Source organism: Palaemon carinicauda, chromosome 17 (assembly GCF_036898095.1).
Source record: "Palaemon carinicauda isolate YSFRI2023 chromosome 17, ASM3689809v2, whole genome shotgun sequence".
NCBI classification, from domain to species: Eukaryota; Metazoa; Arthropoda; class Malacostraca; order Decapoda; family Palaemonidae; genus Palaemon; species Palaemon carinicauda.
This window is the reverse complement of record NC_090741.1, coordinates 125071927-125090529: the sequence shown is the minus strand read 5'-3', so window position 1 is coordinate 125090529 and position 18603 is coordinate 125071927. Positions and strand designations below refer to the sequence as shown.

At 33.4% G+C, this 18603-nt stretch overlaps 1 protein-coding gene across 1 annotated transcript in view; it reads left to right on the top strand.

Moving 5' to 3' along the window:
• The first annotated feature begins 12441 nt into the window (after positions 1–12441).
• LOC137656168 (uncharacterized) overlaps positions 12442–18603 on the top strand; it is a 51703-nt gene continuing 45541 nt past the window's right edge. The window contains exon 1 of the mRNA XM_068390345.1: positions 12442–12618. Within this exon, the coding sequence (XP_068246446.1) occupies positions 12590–12618 (29 nt within the window). The 5' untranslated portion in view covers positions 12442–12589. The remainder of the gene's footprint in view (positions 12619–18603) is intronic.

Here is an 18603-nt window from a genome sequence, read left to right as displayed (position 1 = left end):
ACTGACATGAACTCAGCTCATAAGTTTCATTAAGATACAATGAGACAAGTTTGTCTCTCTCTCTCTCTCTCTCTCTCTCTCTCTCTCTCTCTCTCTCTCTCTCTCTCTCTCTCTCTCTCTCTCTCTCTCTCTCTCTTGCGAGTACTCACGGGTAGATTTTCCGGCCTTAGGGGACCATACTTTGTAGTCTCGGTTTCTATAAGTTGCACAAACTTCTTGGTATGAACACCTTGATGTTAAGTAAGTATCAGATCAATTCTTAATTACCAGCTATGTATTAAAACAAGAACATAAATCAATGGAGGATATTGAAACGCACTTGTTAAATAGTAGTCAAACTTACTTTAATAGCTAAAAGTTAAATTTTACATAAATGAGTGATTATGCAAAGACACACTCAAGGGATTTATAAGTCAATGGCACTTTAACAAAATTACGACAAAGTTGAAAGAATAAGGGTAAATCACCACTTCTGGTCTTATACACACACACTTTACCACCACCACCTCGACACCCGATAACAGATCAGCTCAAAGTTTGAGCCTGAGGCCCTGAGCAAAAAGCTGTCTCCTTCGTCGTACATTCAGATTTTATACGAGGAAAGGAGACAACTTATACAATTACAAAGTATGTAAGACTGCCTACAAGATTTACATTAACACAAAAAATCTTGAAGCAAATTCCAAGATCAACATAAAAACAAAATTAAAACATGCAGTATGTAATTTTAAACACATTTTTTAAATGTAATTAGCTGGTTGGTGGTGTGTGACAAATATGATCATGGGTAGTGTCACACCCATACATCTATGGAGGGGCGCGAACTAGGTGAATCATAGAGTGAACACTGCCCTCGTTGTCTTCTAACCTTTGACCTCAACTAATGGATTCTCTGACGAGATATAAACAAGTTAGTAACACCTTCAACTACTACCACACGTTGCACAACACATTCACTAAAAGTATATATACGAATCTTATTATCAAAACTGAAACATCTATTCACATTTTGTAAGCAAATTTTACGGTGATTGACCATACTTGAAATGCGACCTACGAAAACCATAGTCATACATGAAACAAGCAATAACGTAAGAGTGTCATTCTCTCGTAAGATGTGGTTCTTTAACTTTTATCGTAATATGCAACAAAGAACATATTTCTACAAAATACGAGGACATGCAAATTTCGGTTCCATGGATAAAGACACAAACGCAATAACATAATTCCTGTTTGCCAATTACCCGACAAACGACAATTCTCAATTATAAATTAATCAATAACCTGTATGAACACGCAATACTTATAACCTTACAGTAAGAGGAAGATTAGGGTTATACAGATGCACACACAAAAATGTTATGTTAAATCGTTGTGAGAGGAATTTCTCACACCGGCACAGTTTCTGAACCCAAGGAAGACTGCACACTGTTGACATCAATAATTCTTCTCTTTTGTCTAACACCTCTCACTAACATCATATCAGATACGAACAATTTTGACCACTAGAGTGAAAGTACAAATACATTAATGCCAGGTGAATATATATGGCTGGTAGTAGCATCATGGTGTGAGGATTAAAAGCAGTGAAGAATTATATTTGTATCAGGCTCCTTATGAGTATTTTCCAGATCTGTCACACCCTTTCCATCAAATGATCTTGATTCAGTTCTCTAACTAGCGACCAGTCTTCTTTTTATTGTCTATGAAAAAATTATTGTATGTTAATTCATCTTTAGTTTCAGAATGAGACAGAAGGATTTTCATGGAAATGTTAGTACTGTCTATTATTCTTAACTCAACAGGCATTGTTTTTCCAGGTCTTTTCATTCAAATGCAGTTCTTAAGTGAATTTTCAAAGAAGGTATCCTAGTAATGGTGGAAACACACTAGTAATTTCTTGTCCAAGGTTTCTGCCAACCTTCAGCCAATGATAGCAAGCGAATGTGTTGTAGCGTCACGCTACGATATCGCAATTCGAGGAGCAAATTGGAAACAGGTAAACAAAACCAATCAGCTGATATTATCATGGCACCCAAACATTTTCTAACTGTTGCAGTAATATGTGTTATCGGCATATTACGTGAATTGAAAAATTCTACAACTACCACAGGATGAACGAATCATATTTTTATTATCTCTTAAGACTTGTTGGACCCAAGATTACCAAGCAAGAGCACATCCTATTTACAGCCACCATCTTGTATGTTTACTTCTGACGTCATGCCTGTGGTTTTTGCGAGCTGCTTCCCGTCTAGTCAGGAAGCCAATTGCTGCCAATGACACAACGAACAATTGCTTGTGCTTTCCATTTTGGGAAGCAACTGCAAAGGAACTGCAGTGAATTCATACTAAGGCATTCATGTAGATCTATGTCAGTATGGTTTCTCGATGCAATTAGAGTCCTAGTAAAAAGTGTATGATCTGCCTTCAGCTGGACAATAGTGGCTGACACTTTAGTCTTCACAGTCTTGCATGCATTCTTATATAGATGAAGTCCTTTTTTCATAGGTACCCACAAGCTACAGCTGGGTGATTTGATCCAAATTCTCTTGAAGTTGTTGTACATTTGGCTTTCTTTTTGGTCATTTCTGACGTGTATCTTTCAATTATCTTATCAAAAACACACTTTTTATGAATATGAACGCATTCGTTTCCATCATATGTTACTTGATTAGTAGATGTGGTGAGACTAATGTACAAACAGGTCATATCTTGCTTCTGCCATTTTTCTTTAAAACCTGTTAGAGCATGATTTTTTAACCATTCATGATTTGTGATGCCAAACATATTCTTTGCTTTTGAAGCATATATATATATATATATATATATATATATATATATATATATATATATATATATATATATATATATACTTACGAAGTTGGTCTATTGTAGAGTAAATATTTTATTCATGTATTACATTTGTGTTTTTGTGGGTTTAAGTATTTTCATGTAAATTGCATAATTCTTTCGTCGTTCAGTGTATGTAAATTTACGTTATTTCTTAAGAATTAACTTTCTATTTCACGTATTTTGTTGCGAAGTCTTATGCAATCTCAAATAAGTGTGCTGTACGAGCCATATTAGGTATGAATGAGGGCTTATGTAATTTTTTTATGTTTATACGAGGTATTGCTTCATGTTTGTGAGAGATTACGAATTTCTTATATTTTCCACGTGCTTAGAATGTTCTTGAAAAACCCAGAGTTAGTTTTATCTTTTTTTATTGCATCGAGGACGGAGGTGGGCGAAGTTAGCTGAGAGAAAGTTGCCTCGCTTGTGCGTTGGTATGCGTCAGATATATGATTGCTGGCAACTTTGATGCTGCTAGGCACTGCCCCGAGCTTCTAGACCCCATGACCTAGAAGGTAGATTAGAATAATTAAGTCAATATATATGTGCCCCTTGGAATGCATAGGAGCAGAAGATATCCAGCCTATCCTTTTGCAAAAGCCAAAGTTCACCTCTCTCTCAAGTGCTCAAGTGTGTGCCCTCTCGAGTGTGAATAAGTTTTTATCCAACATATATCGTGTGTAGTGTGTTCTGACATTAACCACTTCATTGAAAGTTATTTCCTGAGTATTGCGTTACTGTAAGTACGTAGTTTAGTATAATATTTGTAACTGGCCCTGTGAGTTTAGGTTAAAACGGTGAAATGTATTTGTATTTGCTTGTAAGATTTCCCAGCCTTGTGCTGAACACAGACTTCGGCGTTGGCAGCCCGTAGAAAAGTTTATAGTATTTGTATTGCTATTGCTATCTGGTCAGAAACTTCATGTGAGCTAAAATCACTTAAGTTTATCAGTTACTTTTATGTAAATTTCAATAAGAGTTTAATCATAAGTGTTAAAGTGTTAACTGTTTTCATTAATTATCAAAATTAAATATTTGTGTGAAATTTAATTTCCAGTGAAACAAGTGATTATATAATTTTCAGTCTGTAATATTCTCTTGTCTTAGTCTAAGGTTTTATTCAGATTTAATATTTCGAGTCAAATGATTATATGATTTTCAGAGTGTAATATTTTCTTGTCTTATCTAAAGTTTTGTTCAAAATTAATATTTCGAGTGATTCATTATGGTAATAATTTTTGGTAATAATATTGTAAATTTTTATATAATATATCTATTTTTTGTAAAGAGTGTATTATTTTGATCACCAGTATTTCTTACAGAGCTCTCTCGTATCCCTGTTCAAGAATCGTTGTAAGAGGATATTTTCACTTTGATTTCAGCCACCGAGTTGTACAGACGTGCTCTCGGTGTTCTAAAATTCAAATTTGACTTTTTACCTTGGTCAAATTACCGGTATAGTAGTTACCTATTTTATACACCACGTATGGTGCCGGTCCCTCCTATTCCTCGCATTTGAGGAGTGAAGGTGGTGCTGATCAAATGGATATTGTAAGATCTGAGGGTTGTTTAATTGCAGATGATCTTGGTTTGTCAAGTGACAGTGAATTGGATGTACAGCCATTCCAGGAAGTTAGGAGATCGAAAATGAAATGTTTGAACAGTGTAAGTAATGTTTCAGTTATGCCTACTGATAAAAAGAGGAAAAGTGACATGTATACCAGAGGTAGCAATGACCATTCCAGACAAGATCCTGACACGCAAGATGAAAGGAAGAGGGTGTATTTTCCAAATGATGTGGAAATGGATTATAATCAGAAGATTCAATGGACAGTTAAGCTGTGTAAACAACATAGGGAAATGGAAGCCTTGTTCAAAGAAGGTAAGAATAAACCTTATGTTACAGTAAAAAATGATGAGGCAATAAAGTTTCTAACAACCACTGGCTTTAACAGGATTAAAATGGTTTTACTAGATGATAGGATTAAAAGTACCAAAGTAGTCATATTTGACGTCCCTATATATTTAGAACCAGATGACTTCTTATTTGAAGAAAATTTTGTGTTGGTAAAGCATCGTGAGGTGAAGGTGAAAGGAACTATTTATATGAGACCTCAGCTGATTGCCTTGATTAAGGGATTTATACCAGAGAAAGTCTTTCTCTCTGGAATTGGATATAAGTATGTTAGTGTTTTTAATGAGATGCTAATAATTTGTTATAAATGTAGTAAATGGTGTCATAGGCAGTATAAGTGTCATGGTCATTTCCGTTGCAGATACTGTGGAAAGAATCATGATTCAAAAGAATGTATTGCCAAGATCAATGGAAATGAGAACGTTAAGCCAAAGTGCTGTAATTGTGGCGGAAAACATAATGCTAATTATCATTTGTGTGAAAATAAACCACAAACAAAGCCAGTAGTCACCCATGATAGAGCAGATAGACCAAACGTCAGGCAGAACGAATGTCCAGTTGCTAATCAGCAGTCAACTCCAATCAATGACTGGGAAGAAAGGCGTAAGCAGTTTGCTCAACGGTCAAGAAATGGAGGTAAGGAAAGTGAACCAAAAATTGAAACTCCGCGAGATCGTTCGGGATTTGACCTGATAAATCGAGGGTTGAACGAACTTAGGAAACAAATTGAAGGTTTGCAAAAATCATTTTTTAGTTGGAAAAATAATCAACTAAGTAAGAATGTACCTGGTGATAACAACACAAATGCTGTACCGAAAGAAGCATCCCTAGGAGGTGGTAAGGATAAAAAGGGACTGTTAAATGAATTTCTGAATATGTCAGATTTGGTACTAACTTATGTTAATAACCCTTTGGACAATTTAAAATTGAAATTGTTGCAGTCTGTTAGTATATTGAAGGACAAATGTCTAAACAATGGAGGATAAAAATGTTAAGGTTTTGTCTTGGAATGTTAACAATTTAAAAAATAGGGTAACTGATCTGCAGGTATATATTAATTCTAACGATATAGATGTTATAGCTCTGCAAGAGGTAGGAATAAGTGGAATAAATTTTCAATTGAAAAACTACTAAAGTTTTGAGTTACCTGCAGATATGAATACGAACTGCAGGGAACTGATAACCTATGTGAAAAAGTAATATTTCTGCAACATTACAGGCTGCTGAAAAGGTTAATGGTATTGAGTATCTGTCTGTTAGTATCACTCTTAAAGATGCTATTTTAAATTTGATTAATGTCTATGTCCATCCTGATAAGTTGGTTATTAACGACTTTCCAGATGTTATTTATTCTGAAGTATGTCTATTAATAGGTGATTTGAGCGCTAGGCACAAATATCTTGGCACCAAAGGTTTTCAAAATCGTAATGGGATAATGTTAAACAGTTTTTTGGAATTCTATAGAGGATGCTAAAGTTATTGGACATGGTGACGCTACACATATTAAGGGCGGTAGGCTAGATTTTGCAATTATTTTCAACATGCTGGATACAAAAGCAAGTTTGGATATTGTAAGCACACTTTTGAGTGATCACTTCGCTATTGAAGTTGTGATACATTTTAACAAAATAAGTTTTGTTAATAATAGGAAAAGATATTCACTTAAAGATGATCAACGTAGTTATTTTGTGTCTAAAATTAAAACTTGGTATAATGAATATAAAAAACTTAATGTAACAGATGAAAATGTATTTTACAAAGATCTTTTGAAAGTGGTGGATTCTATCTTAGGTAGACCTAAGCCGAGGAATTCAATTGGTTCTAATTCAAAATCTAAAAGGTATTATAATGATAAGGTTGTTAAGGGGTGGCACAAGGTGTTACGAAAATGCCACAGTAACTGGAGTAAGGACCCTACTAATGTAAAAAACAAAGAGACTTTGATTAAAGTTGCTGAGTGTACAACAGATATAAATCAAAAGGCAAGAAGTAGATACTAGGACTATTTTTTGAGGGACATTGGTAGTTCAAAAAGCTTGAGCCAGGTCTGGAATGGTGTGAATAAAGTAAGGGGCGTTAGAAAGAGAATTAATGTTCAACCAAATCCTAAAGATAACGCTAATGATCTTATTAACAAGTGATGGCATGCCTCCAGTCATTTAAGTCTTCCGAATAATATCCAGAGTTGTTTGAGAAAGCAAAGGTCTATGAGACGGGAGTTGATTCGCTTGCAAAGTGTGTTGAACGATGATACTTGCGTTACATTTACTAGAGATGAAATTCTGATTGCTGTGAAAAGGGGGAAATCCACTGCCCCTGGTAGAGATGGCCTGACATACGAAGTAATTAACTGTCTGATAAGCATGGACGAGAGTCCTATACTAGATCTGTTTAATCTAACGTATCGAAATGGGAGATTGCCAGTGGAGTGGAAATTGGCGTTGATCATTCCTGCCCCCAAGGATAGTGAGGATAAAAGGCCCATATCTTTAACTTCCTGTTTAGCAAAGATGATGGAACGAATGATCTTAAACACATTGATGTTGAAAATAGATGGTCTTCTGTCCAATAACCTGTATGCATTTATGAAAGGTAGAAGCACAACAGACTGTGTGATAAAGTGTCTTGTGAATAATAATGTTAGATGTTGATTGTTTGTAGATCTTAAAGGGGCCTTTGATAAGGCAAATAAAGATGTGATTTTAGAGAGTTTGGTGAATAAAGGTGTTAAAGGAAAACTATTAACATGGATTGCAGACAATTTAAGTAATATAAAGGCAAGTGTATGGTTTCAGGGCGAGGAATCTGAACAGAAAGAGTTTGAACTCGGTACGCCGCAAGGTGGAGTATTGAATCCCTGTACTTTTTAATACTCTTATGGACAACGTAGCTTCCTTTTGACTTTTTTGGGGAATTCTCAGATTCTCGTCTATGCTGACTATATTCTAGTTCAATGTGTAGATGAAAGTAGTTTGACCAAGGTTATTGACGAACTCCATTGTTTGTGTGAACGTTTAGGGTTGGTTATTAATGAAAATAAAACTGAATACCAATCAAGAACTGCCGGTGGACAAGAATTCTCATTGAATGGAGTGAAATTGGAAAAGGTAACTAGTTATAAATATCTAGAATTGTATATCAGTTTAGTAATGTTAAGGATCAAATCGCTCATGTCAAGAATATATGTCTCGCTAGGCTAAAACCTCTAAGAGTGTTATCTAATAGAGGAAATGGTGTTGGTGTACCTGTTCTGAGGTCAGTATATCTAAGCACTGTACGGAGTATTATTGACTAATCAGCCCCAATATTGTCGTCTTATTCAGAGAATGATATTAGGGCATTAGAGGTTGTGTAAAATGAAGGAATGGGGATTGTACTTGGTTGTGCGAGTACAACAAGAATAGAAATCATGAGAATGGAACTTAATATTCTAAGCGTGATGCACAGAATTCAAGAACTGACAGTGATTTCTGCCTTGAGACTCATAAGGGGTGGTGATAATAGTCTAATGTCAGCTGAGGATCAATTCAGATCTTACTTTGCTAGAAACTTTTGGATGAATGCTTATACCAAAACACTTTGTCAAATGTTATTTGAATACAATGCAATGGATTTTTGTGTACCAGTACCACGAAGTATTGATATGGAGCCATGGCTTAAGAAAACAGTGTCTGTACAAATAGATAAATTAGATGGTAGGAAAAAAGATTGTCATCCCCAAGAATTACAACAGTTATTTGTTAAAAAACTATCTGGATATCTAAAGGAAAATGTTATACGCTTTTACAGTAATGGATCTGTCAATGGAAATAGAGCAGGGTCTGGTGTAGTTATAAGAGATTCTTTTTTAATATGGCCTAAGTGTTGAGGAAAGATTATCCAAAATGATTGCTGATAGGAGTTCATGTATGACAGCAGAACTTTATGCTATTTATGTTGGACTTGAATACGCACTAGAAAAGAAGAAAAGTGTTTATGGTTTTGTTGATAGTCATAGTGCTTTGTTTGCCTTAAACAGTAAAATGTCTACTGATGATTTAGTTTTAAGATGTAGAAAATGCATACACCAAATAAATTCATTTTAGTGTGAGGTAAGTTTTATGTGGATTCCGTCTCATTGTGGTATTTACTTTAATGAAGTTGCTGACTGTTTGGCTAATGATTGATGTAACAATGAAATTATAGAATACAATTGTATATTGAGTATTTCTAGAATAAAATTTGAAATAAGAAGAGTGAAAAAGCAGTCGGAGTTTGAAGATGCTCGCATGATAATGAACAATGGCAGCAGGAGCATGAAACACTACAATGTTGTTGTGAACAATACTAGTTTTACTTATGGTAGAGCTTCACCCCGATATGACTCTTTTATGATGAGGTTACGCTTTGGATATAGATATATTTGGGAGTATGATGAAGGTTCTGAAGGAATGTCTTGCAAATATGTAATAATGTCAAATCACATACTTTGTATCATTATATAATGGACTGTAATGGTTTGGAATAATTCAGAGATTGTAATATCAATGATATGTCTGAGATGGTTTGTTATATGATATATAATAATATGGTTATTCTTTTTACCACATTATTTGTTAATTATTATTTTTACCACAGTATTTGTTAATTATTCTTTTTACAACATTTGTAAATAAATTAGTTGTCTCACAGATTTTGCAAGATACTGTTGAGTGGGCTTGTCAGTATGCTGACATGCTCCCTTTGATGTGTACTTAATGTCAATAAATGTTTTGAATTTGAATTGGAATTTTGAATAAAAGATTGTTTTGAATAGTTCTTGATAATAATTACCCAGTTTGTTTTGAGTGTACGTAAGAGACCTTGGATATTCAGTGTTTTTATGTATTGCCGTAGGGGAGTTATATAATTTTACATTATTCAAGTGTAACAGATTTATGTAGAAACAAACAGGTGAGTTTGGAAATCGGTAGGTTATGTAACTTGACCGCCGTAACATATTATATATATATATATATATATATATATATATATATATATATATATATATATATATATGTATATATATATGCGTGTGTGTGTGTATGTCCGGGTGTTTGTTTGTGTCTGTATGTATATTTGCGTTTATGCATAAATATATGTACACCATATTATGTTTGTGTGCGTGCTAGTATGTGCATTTAAATGTAAACGCACCCACACATATATATATGTATATATATATATATATATATATATATATATATATATATATATATAAGCTATATATATATATATATATATATATAAGCTATATATATATATATATATATATATATATATATATAAGCTATATATATATATATATATATATATATAAGCTATATATATATATATATATATATATATATGAGCTATGTATATATATATATATATATATATAATGACACACACACACACACACATATATATATATATATATATATATATATATATATATATATATATATATATATATATATATATATATATATATATACTGTATATTGTGTGTGTAATGAAAGACAGGCAATCTAACTACTTAGAATTGCATGGAGAACTGGTTAATAAATGCAGTGTAAATTTAGATAAATTTTCTCGATGATAAGATTAACTATCCGAAATTGGATAAACAAAAGCCAAGAAAACTATGAGATAATGAGAAACATACTAAAAGCAATTCAAAATAAATATAAACTAATTCATAAAAAAAGAAGCAATAAGAATTATCAGTGCACGGGAGAAAACAAGCAAAAATATATAAAAAGAATGAAAGAGACATAAAATCATACACCATGATGACTTGAGTTACGCACATTAACCTCGAGATGAGAAGCAGGTTGGGTTTATCCGACTAAAGTGGATGTATCGCCTGTTGCTCTCAGGGGAAGGGTGGCAGTTTAACAGTACTGCTGCCGTCGTACGTCAATTGTCTTGTGGATTGCACGCGACCGGAACCTCTCCTACACACAATTAGATTCGGAAGTCCCGTTTTTCAACGAGGCGGAAGTGATACGATGTATCCTCTTCTTCTTCTTCTTCTTCTTCTTCTTCTTCTTCTTCTTCTATCTCCGCTATTCACATTTCTTATACTGGTTCGCGACAGCCGTCAAGAAGATAAAAAGCAAAATTTTCCAGGTTCTTCGTCACCAGCTCCACAACACTATGATTGTGGGCAGATTACCAGATGTGTAGGCGTAAAGCGCTGAAATCTACAGAAAGTTCATTATCATTAGTTACCTCCTATTAAGACCTATACAGAGAGCATAGCTTTCATAGTTATATTTCTAACTTCCATAGCCTGTCCAATTATTCGGGCAACTTCTTTAGTTGGCGAATCCAATTTCCTTAATTCTACGCTAGTGCTTCTAAATTTTCCTAATTCTCTACAACTAAATGAATGCTCTGTCGTACCATCTACTTTTCTGCACAACTCAAAAAGATTATAATTTTCATATTGTTTTATGATTTCATTTCAAGCCTATTGCAGCAAATTCAACCTTGCCTTCTTTATTATAACAGCTCCCTGGGTGTTAAGTTCTCCTTTGTTATCTTTTCTTCCATTACCATTTACAAACATCAACTTTATCATTTCTTCTTTCTTTTCTCCTATTGTTCTTAACCTTATATTTCTTTCCTGAGTTTTTGCTTTTTATACTTTCTTACCTCTTCAGTTTCAATATCATATTTTTTGCATATTTCTAAGAATTTTCCCTAATATTCCCCATATGGTTTTCTTATTTGGTCTTCCACTGTTTCCTTAACTGCCGTTTATCATCTAATGTAATACTGTTATGAAGTAGGCCTCATCTTTTTAAACGCAATTCTATTCTCAACTGGCCATTTGCATGTTCCACTACTAATACTTTGGGATTATACCCGGTAAGGCGTAATTGCAACTGGTTCAAATATTCGTTTAATCATCTGTTACTGTGGACCATCTAGTTCTTTCATTTCTTTTTCCTTTATAACACCACACGTCTTAATATTTACAAATAACGCAGGTTTTGTTTCATATATCTTTATTATCACCAGCAATGCCAGATCTACTCTGTTAACTTCTCCAATACTTCCTAACATTTTGGTTCTATTTTTGCTTCCCTTTTGCTTGTACAAAGACTAAGGTCTCCTTATTTTGAGTACCAATCTCCTAAGTAGCCCATTTATATTTCTTTATAACTTCTTAGTGATACTTCATTCTTATATTTTTGAGTTATCTCCAATTTCTATAAACGCATGCTGTTTAATGGGAAACATTTAAATATTTAATTTTCCAATGATACATAGTTTTCGTTTTTATCTTTTTTATCAAACGAGATCATTTTTCTCTGTGCATTACCGTAAGCAAAACAAACAAAAAAGTTAAGTCACGTATGTTTACCGTGTAGCCATAGTAACAGGATGCTACACGTTACCAGTTGCTATTAATGGAATAATTGTCATTATAACGTTTAAAGGCCACTAAAAATCGCAGAATAAACCCCCTAACAATGCTATAAAGACAACTATACGAACTTTTGTCCGTAATAAGTCCTAAATTTCATCTCAGTCATCTAAATATCATGAATAATATTTAAAAGTTAATGGACTAGCTGGCAACTGTACCTGCCGTGCAAGTGCGAGCAACCCCAAAACCGCAACGAGACGCGTTTCTTGTCAGTCTCGGGGCGGCAGCGAACTACAAATATCACTTTGGAACAGTCAGTCAGGATTGCATGGATGGCGATTGTAAAGACCGTACACAGTGAGAGTAACGTGTGCAAATATTAATCGTTCCAAAAGAAAGATTGGACTAATGTCTTCTTGGACCAATTAAAAGCCATGACCTCTTTCAGAGGAGTTTTGATGAGGTAAGATTTAACATTGTAATATCTAATTCAAATTAAATCATATGTGATGGTGGAATATATATATATATATATATATATATATATATATATATATATATATATATATATATATATATATATGTGTGTGTGTGTGTGTGTATATATATATATATATATATATATATATATATATATATATACAGTATATGTATGTGCATGCACGCGCATAAATAAATATATATATATATATATATATATATATATATATATATATATATATATATATATATATGTGTGTGTGTGTGTGTGTGTGTGTGTGTGTGTGTATGTGTGTGTGTGTGTTTGTGTGTATGTGCGCGCGAGCGCCTATGTTTCTGTGTTTGTATGTGAGTGTGTGTACGTCTGTGATTATTCTATATATAACATGTGGGTGAGATCCTAGTGATGGGTATATGGAGATGGTTTGGGCATGTTCTTCACACTCCCCAAGAGAGATTAGTTCACTAAACTTTTTATTGGGCTCCATTATGCACTAGAAGAGTTGGGTTGGAAGACCCGCACCTACATGGCTGGGGACTATGAAGCGTGAAGTAGATGATGAATGGAGAAGTATTGATTTAAAAGCTCAAGATAGAGACGACTGGGGAAATCTAACAGAGGCCCTTTGCGTCAATAGGCGTGGGAGGAGATGATGATGATGATGATAATATATAAATATATATACAGTATGTATATATATATATATATATATATATATATATATATCGATATACACATATATTATATAGATGTATATACAGTATATATGTATATATATATATATATATATGTGTGTGTGTGTGTGTATGTATATATACAGTATATTTATATATACATTTGTATATATATATATATATATATATATATATATATATATATATATATGTATGTATGTATGTGTGTGTATACACATATTCACACTCACACACACACACATACATATATATATATATATATATATATATATATACAGTATATGTATATATGTACACACATATATATATGTGTGTGTGTGTTTAGACAAGGTGGCGCAAACGTGAGAGAATGAACATTTTAGACAAATGTAAGAAATTAGGTCTTGTCTTGAGTAGATTGGCCAATATCTAGAGATGATACGGAAAGAATTTTAAGATGTCTGTTGGAAAAGGAATAGTAAATTGAAGCAGGAGTAAAGTTATCAATGTAAATGGAAGCTAGGATGATAAAACAGTGAAAATCTAAGATTTCCAAAGAGTGGGAGCAATTAATTTATTTAGGAGTAACTGTAGCAGACGAGTGGGGATACCTTTGCGGTTTGTGTATTGTCATGATCAGCAAAGTTGTACCAGTCAGGGCCACCCATACTAGGTTGGTTTGATGTGACCAATCAGATGAAAATCTCCCAGCATCTCCAATCCTCAGCGGTCAGTGTGGTGATGATAACTGGCCAAATCCCATAGACACGAATTGACATGTCTGATGCCTTTGCCCTACAGTGGACTAGAAATGGCTACATTTGCTGGTGTTGATGTTGTGGCAAACGATGTTAAAACGAGAGAGGAGGTGAATCAGAGAATATGTGAAACAAGGAAGGCTTTGTAAAGGTGTCTCCAAAGAATTCGAAAGAAGAGTACAGTGCGTAACTGCATGTGACACTCAAAGCTATAACGTTCAGACAACATTCCTTTTTATTTGATTGTTGAAGCCGAATAAAAAATGTTGAAGCGCAAACAGGATAGTGTTGGTGGAGAGAGGAAGTTGGTATGAAGTTAAAGAGGAAGCCAGAGAAAACATGCAAGAGTGGCGCAGTCTGTGTTTGTGGGTTCGATGTGCTGCAGATGAGCCTTTTTTGCAGGTACAGTATATGAAACGCCAAATGTTGTCGAAGCTTTGTGTGTGATATTCAACGTCGACACTGTATTTAAAGTTTTAAGTAAGAAAAAAGTTTTAACCTCTCTCTCTCTCTCTCTCTCTCTCTCTCTCTCTCTCTCTCTCTCTCTCTCTCTCTCTCTCTCTCTCTCTCGCCTATATATATATATATATATATATATATATATATATATATATATATATATATATATATATATATATACTATATGAGGAAGCATACTTACAGTGGACAGGAAAATCATTTGATTCTTTTTAACCGAGAATTTTGTCCGCTGTGGTCAAATGCTAATTCTGATTCAGCCGTCCCGAAGAACGTCAGTCAGACTAACTTCGCCTGACAGCTTGTCAAGGCCCAAGTACTGTAAACACTCAAAAGAACATAAATATAGCCTGGAAGTGCTCTCTCTCTCTCTCTCTCTCTCTCTCTCTCTCTCTCTCTCTCTCTCTCTCTCTCTCTCCCCTCTGGAATTACCACTTGTGAAGGGAAGGGCTTTTGTAACAACAGTGACGTACCACTTAGCCACAAAGAAAGATAAAAGTCAATGACAATTCTTCTGTACTTATACCTGTCGAATTCAGGATTTTTATACTTAGAATTGAAATCAACCCATCTTCACCATCATAGCTAATTGGTATGTTTGTACTTGGCATTCGATTAATGATAAATTTTGCACATTTAGACGTGTTTTTCATATTCAAATAATATATAGATTTTACTATCCTAAAATCTGGATTCTGTTACCGACCTCAGGATCAGAGTCTCAAAGCGAAACCACTCAAAGACAATAGCTTCTGGCCGGCTAGGGGAATCGAACCTTGGTTCAGGAAGCTGGCATGACAAGTGACGATACCATTTAACCACGAAGAAAGATAAAAGTGAAGGACAATTCTTTTGTACTTATTTGAATATATATATAAATATATATATATATATATATATATATATATATATATATATATATATATATATATATATATATATCATCATCATCATCTCCTCCTACACCTATTGACGCAAAGGGCCTCAGTTAGATTTCACCAGTCGTCTCTATCTTGAGCTTTTAATTCAATAATTTTCCATTCATCATCTCCTCCTTCGAGCTTCATAGTCCTCAGCTATGTAGGCCTGGGTCTTCCGACTCTTCTAGTGCCTTGTGGAGCCAAGCTGAACGTTTGGTGAACTAATCTCTCTTGGGGAGTGCGAAGAGCATGGCCAAACCCTCTCCATCTACCCTTCATCATGATCTCATCCACATATGACACTCGAGTAATCTCTCTTATAGTTTCATTTCTAATCCTCTCCTGCCATTTAACTCCCAATATGCTTCTGAGGGCTTTGTTCTCAAATCTACTAAATCTACTGGAGATTGTTTCATTGTCATACCACGACTCATGTCCATAGAGTAACACCGATGTCACTAAACTAATATATAGTCTGATTTTTATATGTAATTTCAAGTGATTTGATTTCCAAATTTTACTTAACCTATCCATTGTCTGATTTTCTTTTTTCAATCTTTCACTAAACTCTAATTCTATAGACCCTGTATTGGAGATCATAGTTCCTAAATACTTAAATGATTCTACCTCATTAATCCTTTTTCCTTCCAATGATATTTCATCTTCCATTGAATACTCCTTTCTCATCATCTCTGTCTTTCTTCTATTTATCTTTAACCCAACTCGTGTTATATTTCATGCATCCTGGTACAGTATCAATATGCAGATGATGGTTATGATATTGATAAAACACAAAATTAATGGTCACACACACCCACACTCACACACACACACACACACACATATATATATATATATATATATATATATATATATATATATATATATATATATATATACATATATATACACATATATATATATTAATTTTTTGTTTAATTAATAATATTACCTTCATCTGCATGTTGATTACTATTACAGTATTTTTGTAAACACCGAATGTAAATGAACTTTGTTTGACATAACGTTATTACATTTTAAGCACAAACCTTCCCAAATCCCATAAAATGGCCAAATGTTATCAACCATTTCGAAAAAATCCTGTAAAATCCTCATGTGGTGAGCTCGAAAAATGTGGATATTAATATTGAAATGCTTGAACACATATCAATCATTTTCATATTATTATTCAGAATTATCGCATGTCACTTACGGAAACTCTAGTATTGGTAAAAGAAAAGTGAAAATTAATATCTCGGTTACAAACGAAGTCTGGTTATTCAAAATTAGCGGTGGATGACGTACGGGAGAGTTCATCCAGCCGTCACGGTCTTATTCGCACCTCTTTGGTGCTCTTACAAAGAAATTCACAGTTGACTAGCTCAAACAATGCAGCGGCCTATTTCAAGTATCCATTTAATAAGCCACTCTCTTACGGAAGAAAGGTTTGCTATAATGGATGGAAATTATTGGGATTTTTTTGCAATCCAGTTTACCGGTTATTTTTATAACGTTATGCTTGGAAATATATATCTGGTAATATAAACATACACAAATACACACACATGTATGTATATATATATATATATATATATATATATATATATATATATATATATATATATATATATAAAATGTGTGTGTTTGTATGTTTATATAAACTTATATATCTATAATTATGTATACATATATATATATATATATATATATATATATATATATATATATATATGTGTGTGTGTGTGTGTGTGTGTGTTTGTATGTGTATATAAACGTGTATGTATGAATATATATACTGTATATATACGCATACATATACATATATATATATATATATATATATATATATATATACACACACACACATATATATATATATATATATATATAAAATGTGTGTTTGTATGTTTATATAAACTTATATATCTATAAATATGTACACTGTATATATATATATATATATATATATATATATATATATTTGTGTGTGTATGTTTGTGTGTGTTTGTATGTGTATATAAACATGTATGTATGAATATATATACTGTATATATACACATATATATACATGCATATACACATATATACACACATATACATATATATGAATATATATATATACTGTATATATATATATATATATATATATATATATATATATCAGCAGTATGGTCACTCACGGAGTTTAATTCATAGGTAGTAGGTTGGCTAGGTCACCAGCCACCCGTTGAGATACTACCGCTCGAGAGTTATTGGGTCCCCTGACTGGCCATACAGTACTATATTGGATCCATCTCTCTGCTTACGGCTCATTTTGATTTTGCCTGTAATTACACCGAATAGGCTGGCCTATTATTTTCATATTCTCCTCTCTCCTCGTACACCTGACAACAATGAAATTACCAAACAATTCTTCTTGGCTCAAGAGGTTAACTACTACGCTGTAATTATTCAGTAGCTACTCTCCTCTTTTTAAGGGTATAAGAGGATCTATAGCTATGGTACGTAGCTCTTCTAGGAGGACACTCCAAAATTAAATCGTTGTTCTAGTCTCGAGTAGTGCCTTAACATTTGTACCATGGTCTTCTACTGTCTTAGATTAGAGTTCTCTTGCTTGAGGTACACTCAGACACACTACTCTGTCTTATATCTCTTCCTCTTGTTTTTTTTTGTTTAAGTTTTTATTGATTATATATGAAAGCTTTACTTTAATGTCATTGCTGTTCTTGACATATTTTTTTATAATTTGTTCATTACTGCTCTCGTAGTTTATATATTTTCTGATTTCCTTTCATCACTGGGGTATTTTCCCTGTTGGAGCCCTTTGGCTTAGAGCACCATGCTTCTCCATCTAGGGTTGTAGCTTAGCTAGTAGTAATAATGATAACAATAGCCTTAAGCCTGTTCAAAATTTTCATGTTTATTAACCAAGCCAATCGCTCCCGAACAGAATATCCTTTTCAAGGTTAAAACTATTATAGAAAAAAATACATATTCAAACAAAACAAATGTTTAAAGCTAAGAATAATATAAAGCGCATAGTAAAACAGACTTACGCCGAGAAACAGAACAGAGAATATAAACTGAGAAGTCAAGTCTCACGCATAAAACACAGACTTACATGTTTCATTAATGTTA